Source organism: Anopheles funestus, chromosome 3RL (assembly GCF_943734845.2).
Source record: "Anopheles funestus chromosome 3RL, idAnoFuneDA-416_04, whole genome shotgun sequence".
Taxonomy (NCBI): Eukaryota; Metazoa; Arthropoda; class Insecta; order Diptera; family Culicidae; genus Anopheles; species Anopheles funestus.
This window is the reverse complement of record NC_064599.1, coordinates 2,295,664-2,318,068: the sequence shown is the minus strand read 5'-3', so window position 1 is coordinate 2,318,068 and position 22,405 is coordinate 2,295,664. Positions and strand designations below refer to the sequence as shown.

General features: G+C 40.3%; 2 protein-coding genes across 5 annotated transcripts in view; one reads left to right on the top strand and one right to left on the bottom strand.

The window, feature by feature from the left end:
- The window catches only part of LOC125771157 (protein yellow-like), a 486,298-nt gene that overhangs the window by 308,483 nt on the left and 155,410 nt on the right, over window positions 1-22,405 (top strand). The window lies entirely within an intron of this gene.
- Window positions 1-22,405, bottom strand: part of LOC125771168 (protein bric-a-brac 1-like) — a 75,653-nt gene that overhangs the window by 33,579 nt on the left and 19,669 nt on the right. Inside the window, exon 2 of the mRNA XM_049441558.1 lies at window positions 7,269-7,950. Within this exon, the coding sequence (XP_049297515.1) occupies window positions 7,269-7,512 (244 nt within the window). The 5' untranslated portion in view covers window positions 7,513-7,950. The remainder of the gene's footprint in view (window positions 1-7,268; window positions 7,951-22,405) is intronic.

The window sequence follows — 22,405 nt, the reverse complement described above, 5'->3', positions numbered from 1 at the left end:
CCTTAATATACTCTGCCGTGGCGTAGACGAAATGTTTATCTTAGAAAGGGTTTTTGTTAATCTTGACTAATTAATCTTGACGTAAAGTAAATTTCAATAATTTTCAACATAACTTCATCATTTTTATTATTATCATAAATTTAATTCCTGTAAAATAAACGCTCGGCAACAAGTAGATACTGTTAAGTTATTTTCCAATTTAAAAGCACAAAAAAAAAAAACAACCATAATAGACTCTAGGGAAAAGGAAAACACATTTTCGGTGCGTTTAATAAAAACCACAAACTTTGCCCAACAAATGACAAAAAAAAACACGATAAGCGTTCGGCTCCCTCTTGAAACTTCAACCACTCTCAACAGAGCAGCAAGAAAGTTCTAATGAAGCGAAAAGCAATAATGAAAAGCTTTGCCCACTTTCCCGCCGTAAGAAGTATTGCCTACTTCCGTGTCCGGCCCACACCCACGTGTATCGCAATGCTCTCCCCAACCCACTTCGGGACGCTGGGTAACGGAAATGGACAAAAACAAACAACAACGAAAATACTTTACCAAAAAAATAACCATCATACTTGAGAGCGTGTGCAAAAGCAAAAAGTCACTTCAAGGATTACATGAAGCTTTATCGACGTTACAGCTTCACCGTTTTTTTTTTTTATGAAGGTTTTCACTGAATCTGGAACACGAACAACTGACTTCGACATCTCGATCGAAACTTTTACCACCTGACCAATACACTTCGGCACCGGTATGGATAAGGCTTCGGTACACAGTGGCCGTGTTTATCCTGCGGCAGGGGACTTCACAGCGTTTATCTATCGCCGGCTTTACCGTCGCCCATCTTTGCCCATTCTTTGCTGAACCTGTCAGCAGGCTGTCAACGATATTTTGAGTGGCATAAACGAAACGATATAAAGTGGATTGGAGAGGTATTGACTAGATCATAACGAATGGGACAAGGATCTTCCCGACGTGAGAGTTGGGAGAATAAAGATTTTATAGGAAAAATACATCACTTCTGACGAATCACTCATTTCGTCGACAAATATTTTCAATCGTATTCGAAGAGAGTTTGTCAAAGCTTGATGTAGAAGCTAAAAGACGAAATAATATTAAAGTGACCCGAGTTTCATAAGGGTTTCTGCTAATTTCATGACAGAATTGCATTGCAAAAATAGAAACCTTTGTTTTAGCAGGTCATCTTCAGCTACAGACTACACCCGAAAAGTACTTTTAAAGCTATATTTTGCTTGTAATACTATACCAAAAATATCCTCAGTACCTAACAAATCGTAACCAACCCCTTCGCAGAAGTCTACGTCACTGGAATGCTTCGTCCTCCAGTGGAACGTAACATCAAACGACGACCCCCCAAGGATGCACGACGATATATGCTGGACGCTGCTGTGATGCGAACACACGTTCGAACAAACACTAACGGAACGGATGGGAGAGTTCGATGAAAACATAAACCATAAAAACAAATCCAATCACGTCCACGCCCCGTCATGTGCAACTATCTCCGATAACGACCAATGTGAGATAAAGTGATTGGAAAGATGTTCGCTTTTATTATTTTCTTCGAGGGTCACACACACGTGCGTTAGTAGAGTCGCATCAAAGCAATTCGTATGGTACGAGTGGCACAGTGTTCCGTGTTAGTGATGGGAAAAACGGCTCCACAGAAACTGGAACCGATTCCGAACCGACGGTTCCAGAACTGACTCTGTTATCGGCTTCAGAACCGACACCGGAACCGGCTTCGAAACCGACTCCGGAACCGACTCAGGAACCGACTCCGGAACAAGCTCCGGAATCGGATTTTTCTTTATTTAAAGCATTATTTGAGTGCAAAAAACTTATTGCAACAAATGCGCATTGAAATGCATCAATTTTTTAAAATTTTCTAAATTCCTCAAAAAATGGTAAGGGGTAAGCCTTATGAAATTTTCAAGTTGAAATTTTTGTTTAAATTTTTTTGGTATTTTTTATTCTTTTTTCAATTCAAAGCATAATTTGAGTGAAAAGAATCTTATTTAAACCAATTGGAATTTTTAATATTAATTTAAAATAAATCTGAAACCGACTCCGGAACCGACTTCATAACCGACTCCGGAACTGACAGCGGAAAAAGCCCGAAATTGGCGCCGGGTCGGAACCAACCCGGTTGGTTCGGTCGCTTCGATTTTTGCCTGGAGCCGTGGATGCACTCCGGAGCGCCCATCACTATTGCATACGAAAAAAATTGTAGGATGGTTATTTTTGAGACAAAAAGGAAGTTGTTCCAATGAAATATGCCTCTTGTGAAAATATTCAAAAGGAGTTCAAAGGTTAAGTCTATTTTTTTACTACCACAAACATTTTAGAAGTTTTATTATAGAGCTCGATTTTATAAATTATTTCAAGGATAAAACATTTAATACATTGTGATATTTTTCCTCAGAGAAATTTGGATGGTCTATAAATAAAAAACTCCACAAAAAATGATAAAACACCATGCACTGTTGCATGGGTGGCAATGGCTCTGTCACCACTTAGTACTGCACCATACACCCCCCCTGATATTATCCATTTTCTACACCCGGGGGCGCCCCATAATCGATATGTAGAACCCGTATCGGTCCATACGTTAGCAACGGTGAGTGACGATAGTGATTGTCCGCTCGATTTGGCCCTCGGGTTGGCCCTCTCGTCGCAAGAAGGCGCGCTCGATTTATCCAATTCCAATTAATTAAGCTCAATCAATCATAATCTTACGGGGTGGATCTATTTTTGCCAACGCACACGAATGCCGCATCCAGTAGCGTACCGTCCATAGAGACAGACATGGCGTCGTGTACGGTAATGGTCGCTGGGACAGATAGACAGATAGTGGAAGCAGCTGATAAAAGTGTACACGCGTAGGTGATGCATGCCATGTGCTTTGTTGGTACTTGCGTGTGTGTGTTTGTGTATAATTCGGGATATTCCCTCGATCCATTGGACAGGAGAATGTAGAAACAGAGACATACTGTCGTGGATATTCAATCGATATTGATTGCGTCTGAATGAACGGAGAAAAGGTTAAAGACTTATCGAACTTGTTTTTTTTCCACGAAAGTAAAAATATTATTTAATAGAGTGAAGATAAACATTTTATTTTAAATATCATTCTTCGTTACTTAATTGAATGTTCGTTGCTTTAATTAAAAAGCAAACCACATGAAAATAATAAATTTATCACATCGTACTTCGAACATGTCTGGACAAACTTCTGGAAGTACAAAGCATTTCAGCGATAACCTAAATACCTTTAGTGTCCCATATTTACAAGGTAAGGTGAAATCATGCATAATAAATGGGCTATAAAGGACAGTATGAATGAACGATAGCAGACGCCATTTTCTCGTCTAACCTGCCCATCGTACTTATTCACTCGGAAGGGAATGATCTCTTGACGGTACACAATAGACGATGCCACTGAAAACGTTGCCTCTGATTGATCCTTAGCGTCCTCCAGTGCCCATTGGTCATTCTTCATGGTCGTCGAGATGTATGTGGGGTCCCCGTCGTGCCCGTGTTGAAGCATTCCACGAACGAGTATGCTTAACAATCTCACCCTCCGCCCTGGTAAGGGAGGGTAAGTGATCTCCCGTTGAGTAAAGAGAAATAAAAGCTTAAGAGAAGGAAAAAAGAGAGCGATGTCCTTGCGAAAAAAAAGCACGTTGATGGCCGAACCCCACTCTCGACGCCAAACCGACTCAAAAGCTTTATTATAGTGGCTCCCGCATACAATCACAATATGCCGTGATTGCTGACCGATTACTGGAACGAGATTTTCTTTCGCTGTCGGTAGTTTCGTTTTTTTCGTGCAGCGTTGATTGTCCTCCACAAGATCGTTCTAGGGGGGAAGCGTACTTTTGGTGGCTAATATTGCTCATCAGTTGATGCTATTAGCTTTACACCCGCGTCTTATTTTGGGGAGGGTAAGAGCAATAGCGGAAAATCAATCGAATTATATTTCCTTCCGCTTCCAAACAAGCCGGTAACCATGATGGTGCTGCAAAAGGAAAGTTAATTAACGATGGCTAATTCCCACCAGACGCACTAAGCTCGGTCTTTGCTATTGTACCGCGGTCGGGGTTGTTGACTTAAATTACATTTTTCGAAATAATTAAAGGAGCATGGCCGAAGTATGTGATAGTTATAAAACAAATATTTTAATTCTAAAACACACGTTCTGAAGTTATGAAACTAACGTCCAACTTGAACACATTGTAGATTTTTTTGACAAAAAAAATGAAGTAAAACAGGTCACTCTTCGAATTGTAAATTCCCTATTTAAAAACTCATTAATGTATTTGCTGTTGGATGTTTTTTTTTCACTTCACAATTTAACGGAAAAGCTTTTAGGGATGCATTCAATCGCACATATCGGTTCGGTAGAGAGGGATGACTTACTGTACAAATCCCCGTACCTGCGTTGTTTGTTCGATAGAGAACTTTGCAAGTACTTACGCGTCCGTGACCATAAGCATTCGAAGGCGAGGGAACAGCAAACAGACGGAAGAGCGTTCAATTGAGTCGGAAAACATTACCGTACATGATAGAAGAAGCAGAAAAAAATCCCAACATCCAATGCATTACTGCATCAACGCCATCATCATCATAAATGCATGCGCTCTTAAAATAGAATCTTGCCGTAATTCCTCCTTCCACGGCAGCAGCTGAGTTAGAGCAAGTGTGGCAAAGGGTTTATCAATTTTGCAATTTGCATCAAAAACAGATAAACCTTTGGGAAGGTGTAAAGGGTAAACTGAATCGTTTTCGAAATTCATGTTCAATTTAAAGAAATTCTTGGGAAATAATAATGTTTTAGACAAGGAGAAAAAAAAACAAATGTCCATAACAAAACAGATATAAACAAAATAATCCTTGATTTAATGAGTATAGTGTTTTTTTGGGAAATTTAGCAAAATTTTATAAATTGATTTATTTTAATGCCAATTGGTTGAAATAAGATGCTTTTCACTCAAATCATGCTTTAAAAAGAAAAAAAAGAAAAAATAAGAAAAAAAATTCTTTAAATTATGATTGATTTAAGTTCATCGACAGTGCAACTCTCTTTAGTTTTGGGGCTGCAATTACCATTCCGCTTAGAGCCTTCGAGAAGCTTGATCCGCCACTGTCAATTGCATGATCAGTTGCATGAGGTAATATTAAAAGAGGATTTACCTTCAAACGAACTACGATCTAACAAACCAATCGTAATTGAAAATATATAAAAAAATCAAACATTTACCTAATCTCTTCGTTGATCGATTGGACATTGTCAACAACCCTTAGTGCCGATTTTTACGTGTGCCAATGGCTGCGAATATTTGTCTTTTCAATTAATAAGATGTTACATTCTTACATGCCATGGCGCTAGAATCACGTCGCATACGGTAATGTGGTTGTTATGATTTTGCTACAAATCGCACCACCAAAGCTGTAAAAGCAGATGAAGCACCTACATCTTACGTTTTGTATCACACGCGTTTAACACACAAAGAGAAAAATTGTTTTTTCCATCATTATGCAACGAATGTATTCTCAGGTGTGTTCCACTTGCTAGCAAACCCGTGAACGTTTCGCGTCACAAGTTCGCCCACAGTTCGCATTCCAAAGCGCCAATACATTATTCGTTACGCATGATTAAAGCTATGCGTCACATGGCGGCGGTCGTTCTGGTTGTTTGTTGCGCGTGAACGAAGCTGACGGAGTGGAACTTGTCAATCAACGCCCGAGGAAGACGATAGAGCGCGGTGCTCGTTGTTGACTTTTTTTTCGAAGAACACAGATTCAATCTACTACGCACAATCTTGTACTGCTTTCCTTTTGTAAGCAGAAATGCATTTGCAATCATACGAAAATGGTAAACAGCGTAACAAACGGGATTCGATGGAAATAGTAATTAGTTGTCAGTGAAGAAGAAAACGAAAAGAATATTTTATTTCTATGCTCGTTTGCACATTTTTTGATTTATTAACCACAGAAAAAACAACCACCAATAGGGTCCCCCACATCGTTTCCAGATAACGAACGACAGAAATTTGCCAAAAACAAAACACAACTTGATTAGCACAAGAAGCAAAACACATCAAACTCGACCTCCATATGCGGTACGTCCGCTTCTTATCTCGAGTGTGGCGCTTTCTTCTGTCTAGCGGGTTTTTTTTATAGCACAACAAAAATGGTAGTACTTGCACTTAATTTGGGGTGTAAAACTACAAATAAAACTCCAAAAATTGCCAAAAATCGTGACTCTTTCATTATCACCAAAATCTAATAACAGTGAATATTTTTTGGAATCAAATGTGTTAATTTCATTATCGCTGACAAAGCCGATATTCTACCGGATCTTCTGATATTCTGGAGTATTATTATAATTTTTCATAACAAAAAATATCAATCTTGTTAAGTTTTATATTTATTCGTCAAAATCTAATAAATTTCTCTTGTTAAGCTCTTGTTAAGCTACTGCTTAGTTACACGAGCAAACAGCGCTACATTCGCCATTTTGAATGAAAAACAGGTTGCACGTTGCATCATGCTTAAATTGATGATTGGTTCAAAGCAGCAAACGACACGACAGTCCAACAGATTTTGTCGTAACGTGATGCACCATTCCGTCATTCCGTTTCCTTCTCTCGTGCCGCTTTGCACTTTACCGCTTTGGGAACGATATTTCACAACCGATAATGAGTAGGTAATGTTTACCTTTTGCAGAAAAATAACTACTACCGGCGGTGTGTACCAAATGCCGGCGGAACAATCGCGCAAAATCTTGTCGGTTTTGGCTAGGGATCTCGTGCATGTTACTTAAGATCGGGCAGGAAATGAGTACGCTTTACAACACGACCTGTGGTCGCAGATGTTTAGGTTACAGCACCGGCCGATAATTGATACTAACATCAGGACCGGGGCGGGGAACCGATCGACAACGAAGATCGGTCGATTGTGTAATTTAATGATTTTATGATGGAGACGATTTGCGTGTTACGTGGTTCGTTTTTTCCTTTTTAAACAGTTTTGAATATTGCCTCCCCAAACACGATTTATTGAAATGAAATGTTTTGTTTTACATAAAAATAAAATATTTAATAAGAACACTCTCTTTGACATGAACATGTTTAGACATTCTTAACGTAAAACGGTTGACAGTTTCGATTAAAAGAAAAAAAAACCGCCCTCCAGATATTTCCTTCCAGCGGTTATGACACCCAGCATTCCGCCACGCAGCAACTTACCAATCACCGTGCTGGCGGCAACCTCCTTGGCAACGTGTGCGGCGGCCGGGCTAACATGCAGTATGTCCGACAGCGACAGGGAGGACGCGATCAGCTGCCGCTTCTCCTCGAAGTTGAGCAGATCCATCGAATTGCTGCGCTGCGGCGTCACCGTGATGGTGACCGATTTCTGCATCGTCAACACGCTCTGGTTGTAGTCGGCCGGCTGTGGCTGCTTCACCAGCTCGCGCCCATTCAGCGACATGTTGCCGACCGGATATCCGCCCAACAGCGTTCCTCCGCCTACACCACCACCACCAGCCAACGTCGTGCGGGGCTGGGCACAGGGACCGGTGCGAGGCACAAGCTCCTCGTCACCCGATTCCTGTGTGTCGCCCGGTTGAGATCGAATGTTGGCGATATTTCCTCTCAAAATGTCGAACCCGTTTCAACCTTTTCCGCTTCCGGTCGGGTGCCGTTTAAACCTGCGAGAGCGCTTCTTCCCGTTTTTTTCTCTCTAACCTTTTCACTTGCGCCCTAATATCGCGACCCCACTGACAGCATTCGTGTGATCATCTGCATCGAATGCATTTACTGCACACGCACACTAATATTTACACACACCCGCGCGCTTAACACTTAAGACCGTTTAGTACAGAGCTCGACACCAACACTGATTTGTTTTTTCTGATGAGACCGGGAACTAAGGATGGAAACGTAACATTAAACAAACATTGATTCCTTCCAGCAGAGCAGTAAATCATAACTAAAGGGTGAGACCGTTCGACTAACCAGTATCGCCCATTTTGCACCATTATTTGCTGTGTTTATGGTGCTTAAATGCAGTGCGGAGGAGCAGCAATGAACTGCACGTGTTGCGTATCTAGTGCACTGTTTTGATTTGTCTGTTATCTTAAGCTATCTAGTACACTATAAATGGAAAGATAACATACTACACTCGCATGCTCTATACTTTGAAGTTCTTATTTCAACTAATTAGGTAATTACTTAAACCAACAAGCTATCGCATTCCTCAGAACTGATTACCAATTATCATAATAAATAACCTAATTATAATTATTATATTATATACATTCGTAAACCCATCTTTTTATGTAAGAATGAAAGCCTTTTTTAAAAGAAAAATGTGAAAATTGTCGTAAAAAAAAGTTAAGTACATATTTTGATGTTAAATACGGTTCTTATGTAGCGGAAGATTTTATGATTTTATTTATAAGAACGTACATGGGTGTGGTCAAACGCAGGGAAAAGAAAAGATATTGTGGCTCGCCACTCTTATGATTTAAAAATTTACTTTTTGTCCAGTATGTTGCTCTTATTTTAAGCAGCATATCATTTCAATGATTGAAAATAACAGGGAAAAGAGAAGATCATCAATAGTAAGAGTATGATTTCCGGTGATTTTGTTCCTTCTTTTTTTTTGTTGCTTTTCCTCCCATAGAGTAAAGGAAACACGAGTGCGAAACACATTATAGCACGTTGCCATTTTGGCGAGAGTTTTTCCACCCGTCCATAAGCGAACGGACATTAGCTGTGTGCGCGCGTGAGATCTTTGCGAGTTGCTGCTGACGGCGGCTGCAATTTAGCGATGTTGCTTGGTTTCACTTTCAATTTTCTTCATAGCATTGCGTACCATTTGCTGGCAACTTCCATGATCATAATGTAGCATAATTTTCCTTCGCAGGTGTGTGTGTGTGTGTGTGTTTTCTTTTGGCGGCATCCGTCTATATTTTTTCCCAGACCTTTTTTTATCACTTTTGCTCTTGGGACTCGTAGATCGTGCGGGTTTTATTTACGATCGCAACCAACACCCGGGGGTGGGGGGAGCATCGATTTGCGCGGTGGGCAGACATTTTCTATGCATGTTTTATGTTGCTTCCTGTCTCGCACTACCTCCCGGGTCGCTTGTCAGCTGACTGGCTACCGTCGAAGTTGTGTATCTCGCAAGCCAAACCTGTACCTCCTTCACATTGCAAGTGGTAATGCTGGTTTTTTTGTTTCCTTTCTCTTCTTAGCGTCTTAGCGTCGCCAGGCGCCATGCGGTAGCGTATAAATCAAATCGGGAAAGTGCCACCGGTCGCAGAAAATAGCTGACAAATTACTACCGATTACAGCTCATCTGTGGTACCGCGTTTTTTTTCTTCTCCTTTTATCGTTATAGTCTTTTATGGGATGTAACAGTGACATATCATGTTGCGAAGATCCTAAAAGAAAATAGAGAAGAAAAAACAATATTAGTTAAATACAATAATTGTACAGTAAATATGAAGCAAAATTATGGAAAAATCATATTCAGCATCTCAACACAAAAATCAACTTCCATCGTCACGATAATCGGTAAATAAACGAAGCATTAGCAGCCTCCCAACATATTATATTTGTCCGTTAAACTGCCTCAAAAACCAGACATCAGCTCGATTCAACAGACGTTTCAAACAAATTTTCACCTCCTCTGATTCATAGTTCCACAAATCGAAGAATAGCAAGAAGCATCCCATACTTCAATAAAACCTATTGTTTACCTTTATATCTCCCCCTACAGAGTATCCTTTACCCATCCCAATCGTGTTGTGTGTTATTTTTTACGCATTATCCTTTACACCGTTTTGGGGGAATCTTTCCTCCATTATATCCACACTTCGGTCTTAACGGCGCATTATTAAAATGTCGTTTGGGCTTTTCTCTGCAAAAGCCTACATACCCGTTAGTAAATCTCTTTTCTTGCTAATGGTTGCCAGTTTCAAAAGAACTAACTGTAGCTATCTCTCTTTTTGATAAGCTAAGGGATAAGCGGGGAAAATGTGTTTTAAATAAAGATACCGATGAATAATCTTTTAGATTAGACATTAATTACTTCAAAAAAATATTCTTGAGGATATCCAAAATATACATCCAGTATCGGATGAAAGCTGAATTTTGATGTAAAATATACAATTAATTCAGCAATGCTAATGAGAAGTAAGATATCAAACTATTATTTTCCACTAGGTTAGACTTCAATTTCAATGCAAATTAATTATTTGTGCCTTAATATTAAATCAAACTTTATCCTATCGCAAAAGACACCACAAAGAAAGGAGACAATAAGCTCACTGTCTTCCCTCTTGTCATCGAATAACATCGAATTTAAGATGACTGAATCGAGATCATTCTTCCTCGAGGTTCTCTTATCAAGACAATAAAGACAAATCCGGCCCCTGATGATGACACAAACTGTGGTCTAAGTGCTATAGATAAATGCTTTCGTAACAAACGACGACTATCTCGCACAGCTCATCATGCCATTCGTCTGTATCTTTGCCAGTGGTTGCAGAGCACAGAAAATTGATTATATAGCTTAGGGTTTGGTAAGCATCAGATAACTAAAAACTTCACTTTTTATGTCTTGCAATTTGGTCTTGACAATTGTGTGTTCTATACTTGGCTTTTTGTCACTAGTTCTATAACTAGCATACTGGAAGCCAAAAAAGACGACTTCTAATGAAGATACGATGTACTTCTCCAAAAAGCCAACGTCTTCGGAGATTCCGAGATTCTATCTATGGAAAATCAAAGGTTTTGTACATGAGAATTCCAGCGGTAGAGAGAGAGATAAAATATCTCAATGTCCCCTCAATTGTCGTTGTCTATAAAACGAGCACGTCTACGTGTTATGTATCGAAGGATGAACACCTTTTTGGCAAAATGTCAAACTCTTCTGGAACTGCTTTATCCAACTCCACCGTATCATTCACAGTGGAACAATTTTTGATGAAAGACGATTTGTGTGATGGATTATATTGGGCTATTTTATCTTCCATGTCACACTGCAGCCATTCTGCAGTGAAAGGCACCGTTATGCGCAGAAAGTATTTCTGAAAGTAGCCTTAATCTCATCTGTTGGCAGAAGTTCAATTCAACCAAGGCACGCACACCAAAACTTTTCAACTGGTCGGAAAATACTTTTCCAGTTGATATTTCTGTACTGAAAGATAAACGCGTGTTGTGTTGAGAAGAATGCTTACTTGAGTTGAATGAGTATTTTTACTTCAGAAAATATATTAAATAATACTTATCAAATTCAGTAGAATTACCAAGCAAAAGGGACTCATTTTTTCCGCGAAATCCCAGCGCTTTCCTCACCCAAAAATTACCACATTGGAATTCTAGGAACGAAGCATCAGGATGGGTTGCATTCGATATGTAAAGTACCGTGCGGAAAGTCAGTTTGGGAAACCTTCCCAAAAGCTTGGCAGCTTTCGTTCCACGTACAATGCTGATATTAATTGAATTATTCATAAATCGTTCGGTGGTTCAGAGAGACGTCGGCGAACAGCGCGCTTCAGCCACTCTTCAACGAGCCGGAAAATTAACCTTAATAAGATGAGGTAATACGATAGCGGAAAATGACATCTTCCATCTACCGACCTAGCACTGTTACTGTTCTTTCAACAACAACAAAATGATTCAATCTCATATGATACTACTTCGGAAGGCATAAAAAAACCTTTTTAAAATTGATGTATTTTTGTAACATTTAGATACTTCTTATGACAAAAAGAAAGGTTTGATTTCGACATTTGTTTTTGCACATCCACGACATTGGAGCTGAAATCTATTTTTCCTCCATTTGTTTTCGCTAAAGTTCATGCTGAGCCCTAAGTTTAGCTTTGCTCCAATAAAAAAACAACATAAAAAAAGAAACCATTCACATCATAGGGTCAAAAACCAATCTATCTCATCGTCCCTGTTGGACATCGAACTTTTAAACGTTTGCCGAAAACGTTCCCGAGGAATGGAAGTACACTTTGCTCCAAAATAAAAGCTGTTCCTGCTGGGAAAGGTGGAGAGAGGTCGTTGTTTTCCAACTGATTGCCCAGCACCATATCAAGGAGAAGCAACAAAGCAACAGGACACCATTCCAACCTCACACAGAACGGTCCAGGACATTCCGAGCAAATGTCACCCGGAAGCGTAATAAATGACGGATACCCGTCAAGCCGATGAAAACTCTCGTCCGCGTAAGCTAAACAGTGCGCTTGTACCTTCGACCGTGATGGATGGCCAAATGGGACTGAGATAAAATCGCACTTAGTCTCCAACGCTCCTTAGGGTAGGTGGAACTCGAATTTCCCTCGAACCTTGGCGGCACCACGCAGACGGCAGCACAAACGATGGTTAAATCATTTAAATCCACCGACAGGATCTTTATTCATTTCGGCGCCGGGATTGAATTGGATTTCCATGAAAAATGGCGCACATTCCTATCAACAGGGAAACCAACAGCTTTCCCAACAGCTTAGAGTAAAACAGATCAGTAGAAGAGTATTGAATATTTCGTCCAAAGGGGGACCGGAACATAGGAAACAGCGATGAGGTAGAGAAGTAGTGGTTTGAATTTAAAATTGGTTCACACAAACAAAGACATTCGGTTGTCGTACGTTTCAAGTTTTTTTTCTTCTACATTTTATTTCTCTTTTACTTCATTTGGTATATAAATTTCCTAATCACCCTGTCATTTGCTTGTCGCTATGGTTGATTAGTTTGTTTTGTCGTTTTGCCGTTTGATTTATTTATTAGTGGATAAAATTCATTAATACATCATTATTTTATCTGATTGGAATTTTATTTTATTTGTGTTTCGAATAATTTTGTTTTGTTTAGAAAATGGGGAAATAATAAAACTTGCACTAACGAAGAAGCAGAGTAACTTTAACACTAGAACTACTAAGCGTTTTAAGCGTTTTTCATTAGTGGTTGATTTAGAAGTAATTTCGAAGAGTTGGAGTATATTTTATTGTTTATTGTACATCGTACTAGAGAATATATATTTAAAACTCATGTTTCAACTACCTTAGGATTGTTTAACCCCATAAAATAATGTGATGAAAATGAAGCGTTCCAGTCAAAATGACTGGACAGGTAGTTTTAGTGTTAATAAAATATTCTTCTACCCGTTTTCTTTACTTGAATAATTTTGTTTCATTGCAGCAAAGGAAAAAAACTTAAATAATATTTAGTTCTCTCAAGAAAGAATATAAAAATTCTCTTTTTTACAGAACATTTGGTACAGACATACCAAAACAACCATTACATATAGATCAAAGGAAAGTACTAATCGCCCCAGAAGAATCGCATTAAAGACATTGCAGACCTGCCACAAACATCCACCCTAACCTCATGACTGTTCAGTTCCAAACATAATAGGACGCATCGGAGAAGAAAACAACTCCTCACACAGCCATGCAACAACTGCAACAGTGCAGCAAAACACCGCCAAACAGCATGTACTATAGCGTCGGTTTACATATGAATCCATTCGACCAGTAACTGCTGTTGACCTTACCAACCCCAGCCAAAGGAGATATGCTCTTGCTGCGATGGGAAATGTTTGCAGCAAAATGAAAAACCACAAACCCCGTAGGAGAAAGCCCAAACAAACGAGGGCAGCAGCGACGGTGGTGTGTGGGAAAAGAAGCTCTTGCGGTACTGCAGCAGAATACGCGTGGTTTTCCTACTCTTTTTGCACGTGTGTGTGTGTGGTGTGTGGGGAGCACAGTGAAGAGTTATTGGAAGAAGCAAAACATACAACTGAAAACGAACCCGAACGGAAAATTGCTCCAATACGTGGAAGCACCCCGGGAGAGACGACTTTTTCCAACGCAGAGGAAAAGAAGCCCCACACGATGGAATGCAAAAACGCGGTATCGAAAACAAACCGTGCGAAACCGACCAATACACACACTGGCACAAAAATCACCCCAGCATACACTCACAGCTGGAACACCCCACACGGCGCGAAAAGAAAACGCAATAAAGCATGCCTTTAATAATTCAATCCGCTTCGTGTGTACGTTGCAAAATGGCGCTGGTCGGTTGCTGATAAAACCGCCGGCAAAACACGATGGTGGACCACCCTTCGCATACTCTGTGTCTTGTGGGATGTTGCTTTTCTTTTAACACATGCATAAATTAAATGCATAATGAAGCGCACACGGGTGTTTTGGGCGGTAGCGAGAAATAGCAAAAGGAAAATACAATGAAAAAACACACACAACACAGCGAGAAAATATGAGACGCCCAAAAGGTACACGCGCTGCGGCAGATTCATTAGTAGCAAAAAGCCGCCACCTACGGGCATCTTACATTACACCACACCAACACAGACAAACCATTCTTTCGAACCACCAGAAAATGATTTTTTTGCTGGACAAGAACCGAGGGTTTTCCGACCGAGTGGAAAGTGGGGGAAAAAATAAATATCGTCCAGAGTGGGGGATGAGGACTAAAAAACTGAAATCAGATATAATCCAACTCCACGGGGTTTTAGGTAGGAGGACACAGCGAAGATCAAGATCAAATCAAGTTGGTGATCGTGAAAATGAAAGATAAAAATATTTGCTGCTGAGAAAAGAATTTTCCAATGCGTTGAATGGTGTATGAGAATAATTCCTATTATAAATTTAAATATATCTCACGGGTCATTATTTTTAAGCTAGTTTTAATTCGCTCAACTGCTGCAATATATTCGCCGTAGATAAATTATCTACTTTACCATCCGCAGGGAGAAAAAACTGGCAGAAACTGATATAACTTAGTTCAATGGAAAATATCCATCACTTTAGCATGCTGCTTAGATATTCTATTCTATCCCTCAACTTGGGGTTCAACTGGGAGCATAATTTTCTGGAGAAAACTCATGTCTTATCACAACAGAACACAACTCTTCGAAGGGCAAAACCCCCTAATTGTTACTTACGAACAAACTGCTAGAAGCTACGACCTTCAGCAGAGTGAACACCTCGCTCTGGATAGAATTTGGATCAACATTGCCATTACGCTTCGGCGGATACCGAGGAACCGCAACTGCCTCGGGAGGTGTTTTTTTTGCTTTGTACATTTATTATGCACATATTTAACGTGTATAATACGATGCTGCGCCAGTTTGGCAAAAACCAACAAATGGCTCAATGACTTGGGTATCTGCTGTTTGGACAGATGGTTGTGGATATAACATATAATTGAAAGAAAATAGTTAATGGAGTCGTGCATGTACAAGCAGGTGGTTTTGCAAGTTTTACAATTTAATCCCATGTGAAGCAATTATCATCAAATTCTAGCAATTATTGAAAATAATTTTCCTCTAAGAATTCAATCGTCACCGTCAGAAAACTGTGACACAACACACACCTTGTTGGTCGTATCACAAACTGACACAAAGTTTTGCATGTAATTCTACTTTTCACTAATTGACCTTACCTGCCCCAAAAACAAACCTGGGTGGAGCTCTTTAGCAAACAATGGAGCAGAAATCCTAGACGGTAAGAGGGCATCATGCACCCACCACCACTATCTCGTAACCGACGCGACATACACAACACGAGAACGAGAAGGCGTGAATGAATTTTTAATTGGTTATTAAAAGGTTTGCAAAATGCATGGGTTGATCATCTTGGAGAGCAACCTAGACCTAGACATGGTTATGATTTATTCAAAGTTTATTTTTGTGTTTTGTTTGTGTTGTAAACCAGACATTTCCGTTGGCATTCAAGGGTATTTTACTAACAAAATTAGTAACAATTGTTTGTCACACAATACATTTTTGTTGTTTATTGGGCTTGAAGAAGCAAATAAATGCACATTAATGTCATCAAAAATTATATTTAAAAACACCCGCATAAAATCGATATACGGCCGAGACACGCGACTTCATCTTAATTCGAGTCGACACATGACCCCGTAACCTAACGTCTCCGTAGCATCAGCATCACCATCACATCGTCGTACTCGTCCAAGAAACTCGTAATGGGTCCGACATTGCGAAATGTCACGCTAATTGTACTTTATTGCAACAAATTACCGTCGACAAACTGGCCCAAGATGATTGCCGGCAAATCCAAACCGAAAACGGTCGGCCAGTCTCTCGCTCCTTTGTGGTGTGTTTTGTGCTTCAAAAGATGGTTTTCTGGTACAGTTTGTCGTTTAGTGTACGTGAGTGCAGTTTCAACTTTGGGCGATGACAGTGAAACGAAGTTAGCAATACTATTCACCGGCAATGGTCGCTACTAATTGACCGAGGAATTTTCATTGGAGTCACACCACACTAGCTGTGTCCCACCCTATGGTAATATGTCTCGTAAGCAGTGCCGACACTTCAAAATGTCACTTACAGGAGTGGAAACCGTCTGCTCGAAAAGTTATGATGTTAATACCTAAGTTATTCTTGGGTATTTTAAAATCATCTCATCATTCTTGGAGTACTTAGTGTTGTCGCACTACTGAAAATTGGCAACACTGTTTTAGGTGAAACTCGGCTGAGTGGCCATCGTCCGACCAAGTCCGATTCTGTCTGTGCTAAGGATAATCGAGTCTAATTGATGACGGCCTGTGCCTCCATCAAAGTTGGTCCAAACGTCCTCCTCGATTGGCGAAGCGTCATCACTTTTAACCACGTTTGTCGTTAACGGGCTTCCCGGTGCCAAAGTGCGAGTTTATGTGAGACATAATTTTAACATCCGGCATCAGCCGAGACATCAATGGCGACTCACTCCACTCCTTTCCAACGGCACACCTCCGTTTTCATCATCTTGCGTCGGACGAGTTGTCGCGTGCCCGATGAGTGGTCTCATTTGATCAGCGTTCACGTGGGCAAACGAAAATTGCTGCGCGCAAAACGAAGGTTCTCAGGAAGGTGTATGGCGTGAGACGTTCGCTGGGTGAATGAAATAACTTCGTTAAGCCCATAAATTCCGTCATCACAAAAAAAAACGAAAAAGACGAACAATTGTACCAACGAGCTATGAAAGACGGAACTTCGGTTCTTACTGACGACTTACTTTATGCGATTTTATGTTCATAGCATGTGGTGGGTATGTTTTCCACTCGATTAGCAGAGCATTCTACACGCACGTTTCAAGTCGCCGGCTTTCGTGACCGAGTGGAATTAGAGTAATGACTCAATATACCTAGACTAGAAACACTGCTCCACAAATAGCTCAAAACATATAAGTGTTTTTATTAGAATAGAATGGAAATTGTGTTCCAAAATCTTCCAATATTAATGTCCGAATCATCAACGAAAGAGACTAGAACTAACACACCGAACAACTTCATATAATGGGAAGGTCATACACGTTTACCAGTGCACCATTCAGTTCATCATTCAGCGGTGAACGAAGAAAAGGTTTTATGGTAAAAAAGGAACTCATAACTGTACTTGACATGTTGCACACAGCGCTGATCCCTCGCTGTGAAGAGTGAACACGTCGAAAAGGACTAAATGCGGACCACAAAGCTGGCTGTAGCTTACCTTGAGAACAACATCCTGATGAGTTTCCTCTGCCTTGTACATCGCACCGAAAGCCACCCACCCACCCCATGTCTCTTCTTCCTTTAATTTGCTTTCATGAACCCATCCAAACAAGACTTACAAGCTCCGGATGAAGAACAAGGCTACAATCATGTGCCTCTATCCGCAACCCGAAATGATCCACTTCCCGTGTTGTACCATTTGCCATCAAAAGTCCTGCCAAGATATGGTGTTGCGAATGTTTTAAGCGTTCCCACACGCCAGAAAGTAACGAGCGCCCAGGTTGCAGGAGGACGACACTTGATACCCGTCGTCGGCCGGCTCACACAGCACGAGGCAGAGATTTATGTTCATCGCGGTGTGATTTGCTCACTTACTACACCTTAGTATCAACATATCCTGCGCCCGCGTATGTCTCATCCGTTAGGGTAGCAGAGGGTTGATATTGGAGACTCGCCCGGAATCCCTCCAGAGATTACCCGCCGTCACGTCTATGTCTTCGCGGAAATGGGTAGACTTCTACGTTGGTGTTCGCATCATCAATCTAGTCGCGCTCTTGGAACGACTCTTGGAATGGCAGCAACAACATAAAAAAACAGTGTGTATTCAACCCTCACTACACAACCCCATACAAGGATGAGGATGTCATGCTCGTCAGTCACTGATGGGTGACAGAAATTGTTCACTTCCCTTTCGGGCGCGCAGCATTCGGGAGGGGTTTTTTTTTTGTTCGCCAGCACACAAAAAAGCTTTTTTCCTCAGGAGAAGGAAATACTACTCACAACAACGATGGGAGTTTTCCTCTCCTCTTTTTTTGTGGCTGTTGTCCTGACATGGTCGACGACTCCACGAATAAAACCATTCCGCTTGTCTACTTGTCCGCTCATCAAACGGTATAGTAACTCACGTCTTATGCTGGCCACTTAACACACAGCAACATTATAATGTGCAAAAGGGACCACACACACAAGGGACCTAACGTTACATGCATGAAAGTGGTAAAGGAGATCTTGGAGATGAAAATATACTCCGTACCGTTAGGGGAGATGAGTGCAAAAAAAACAAAGGTGTTAATAAAAAGAAGGAAATGGTGAAACACATAATTGCCGAACATCACTGCGCTAGTTAAGGTTTGCTCATTTTCAAGATGAAAGTGAAATGCGCCTGAAGTTATGCAAATTCTAGACATTCTGCTCTATTAGTCCTGTGAGTAAAATACAATATTCTCGAATCGCATAATACCTCAAACACTTAACATAATTAAGCTGCAAATAAATCGCTTTCCAATCAATGGAAAATCCCACATGAAATATGGAACCAAATAATTCCTCTTATTCCCAAATCTGATGAAAATAAATTGAAGAGTAACTCACTCACAGACATCAGGTAAAGATGTATCACATTTCATAGGTTTTAATGCAAAATAATACTGTTCAAAAGAGAGAGAAAATAGAAAAGGACAACAAACAGAATTCGTTCGCGAGCTTCATTTATCTTACTGACACAGAAGCTGTATCGATTGGATTGATTTACTCGATTTCTTTTCTTTGCCGATAGTCTGCGCTTATCACGTACCGAATACGCGGAAAATATAATCACGATATAATGCTTGTTTGCAAGTAACTTCAAACACGTAAACCGTGCGATACCATCCTGCTTCTCCCGGATCAGATTAATCATACTGTTGGAAAGTTGGAAAATAAAACAACAACCCCCAGCTTCTCCAGTTGCCTCGACAACTCGTCACAGTTAATCAGCTATCATATTCTCTTGAGCCAATCTCCTTCTTCGTGCGCGGGGGTCTCCACCGGCACCAAAGCACCCAGCGCTGCAGCAGTTTACCACGAACTCATTTGTCAGAGCAAACAAATCCGCAAAGCTCGCGTCCCAACCATGTTTCACTGTTTTGCGAGGGGAATGGTTTCACAAACTACCTTTTTCACGTACTACCTCTCGATTAGAACTGCTGATAAAGTAAGTTACGCCAAAAAAAGGAATGAAAAGCGAAAGGTAATGAAAATGCGAAGCAAACTTTACACTTTTCTTCAGCATCTGCCTCGGTTCAAGTTTTTGCAACATCCATTTCTGGCGGCGCTACAGCATTCGGTAGCTACCGGTCAATTCTAGTGGAAAAGCTGGTAATTTTCCCACCACCCAATGTAGAGGGAACGCACAAAACGATCCGCTCGAACGATGCTCGGAAGGAAATCAGCTACGAAAGGAAAAGACTCCAAAAAGCCCGTAAACTGTTGGGTGTTCAGGAAAAACGATTTTAAGTAAGCGGTTCGTGTAATTTTCCTTATTTTTTCCGCAAACAGCTTCGAGGTTTCATGTCCTTCCAGCAAATGCTCAATTATGTCGTTTTCAGTGGAAAGGAAATTTAAAAGCAACGATGAGCAATCATTGAGCCAAATGTCTGACAAACTGCGGTTTTCTGAATGAAACAATTTTTTGAATGATATTTCACTAGACACTCCTTGAAATGACAAATAACGTTAATATAAAAGCATACTTAAGAAAATGAGAAAAAGGAATACTGATCACGACGAAAAATTTCCGAATTGTTCTCCGTATGTAAAACATCATGCAACAAAGCAACGAATCGGAAAATAATCGATAAAGAAAAAGCTTTTCGCAACACACAAATTTGCATACTTTTTCCACATACTTTTACGGAGGCGTAATCATTTACTGATGGGCCCAAGCGGGACATACAGAGAAAGTGAAAAAGTGATGTTTTGTGCTCGTTTTTTTGGCCACAAAAAACCCTTTGTGCGAGTAGACACAAAAATAAAACAAAACTTTTGAGCTCATAAAAAGTGGAAACTTTATACGAACGACGATTGACATTGTCCAGTTAGAAGTGGGGGACGGAGAGTGACTATAAACCCTCTGCGAATTTGTCACGAATGAAGCCCTACATTAAGTCCTAACGACTCATCATTTTCCTGAAGAAACAAAATATTTTAAATAACAAAATCAAATGTTTATTCCTATGAAAATCATTTTATCGCTCAACAAATAAGTCTCAAATTAGGCTTCAAATTACACACTTGGGTTGTTGAAGTTATTTGAACTTTCAAATGCAGTACTTTCCTAATTGCGTAAACACACTTCCAAATACCTTGGGTGAAGAACGTGCACAAGATATTTGCTATTTGCAAACGATTCGCCAGCAAATATCTACAAGAAATGCTACCTTCAGGTTGTATACCATCTCCTTAAGTTGCTCCAAAAACCCTTACCCATCGTCTTTTATGATAAACAAAAAACCTGTGCAGCATCATTTTCCAACATTCCAACGGCCAAAGGCAGATGTGCGATCGTACACATTTGTGCCAAGCGTCGAAAATATTTTCCATCGGTCTCTCGGTGTTGATGTGGGGAGCGGGTGCTATTTTCATTTCGGAATGTACGCGCACTGTGCAAAAACGCATTTCACCAAATGCTCTGGACCAACGGCAAAGCAACAAAAAAAGGATGATGATGATGTTCGAGCATAAAGTCGGCGAACATGAGTTGCTTGAGCATTTCACTTGTCCAGTCACGCTTCCGTACGTAGCGAAAATCCACCAACATTTTCACCCAGCATCGTGAAAGAAATTTGCCAACTAACATGTAGAAGACGTTAACGAAATTAGAACTATCACAGAGACTTGGTGCTCAGTTGTCAGGAAATGTTGTCCTAGTTTCTAGAACTTGCGTCTCGAGTCTGACAAAACTACGCGCAAGTAGCATGTGGAATGTTGAAGATACGAATGAAGCTCAGTCTCATTTATCTCTACGGGCAAACATCTTTCGCTTCAAATTTTAACAAACTCCCCAACAAAAAAAACCCCTTGCTTCACCTTCAAGCAAGTGTCTCAGCTGCGTTTGCCTAGGGGGGAGCCCGGGAAGATATCCGCCGGCGACGGAATGTGGTCTCATAAAGTTTTAATTACCGACCGAGGGCTTTTCACTCGTGGGCGCAAGACGCTTCCAAACGCAGCTTTGAAGTTGAAATCATACAAATTGTAATCTACTTAAGGCAACGCACAATTGCACGCATGAAGCTCGCACCATAAATACCACAGCGCAAAACCGCGCTGTTGGAGAAAATCCGCAAAAGCTCCACTCTGTGGTACGAAAATTCTTTCTTTTTAGGAAGAAAAACAATAAACTGTACTATTTGTTTACATCGCTATTTCTCATTTCTTTGCTGCCTTTGAAACCTTGTTTGATCTACTGCAAGAAACTGTGTGTAAACATTACCATACGCTACGGTTTATGTTACGCCTTTGAGAAAAAAAGGAACGTTTCCTTACAAACTTTTCAGCAAAACAATAAACAAACATTTTTAATCATAAAATCTTGCTGGGTGGAAATTAAACGCACCCAAAAAGGAAATTTAATAGATCCAACAGATCTTGAGATGAAAAATAATTATTTATATTGAAATAATTATCATACTTTTTTAAGCAAAACTTACTACAAATTTTTATTAAGCTACGTTTCAGTCTTTTCGTTGGCCATTTTCTATGGTACAGACATGCCACACCTTTCCAATAATTGATTTCCTTCGCCTTTTACGCCTCACCCGGTCGCCTTTACACAGTCGCCACCAAGGCACGCATTATGTTCTTTTCTCTTTCTTAACAGCAGAAAAAAAAGAAAATGGAAACAAACATAGAAAGCGAAATCTCGTGCAGATATATTTGGGCTTTTTGCTCAGTTGGATCAATTCATTACGCACGAGTGAAGATTTTGTATGCTAAATGTTAGGCTTGTGGTGAAAGTGAAAAGTGTTACCAGTGTTGCGTAGGCTGATATGCATTTTTTACGCAATTAAAATCGACTTATTATCAACAGC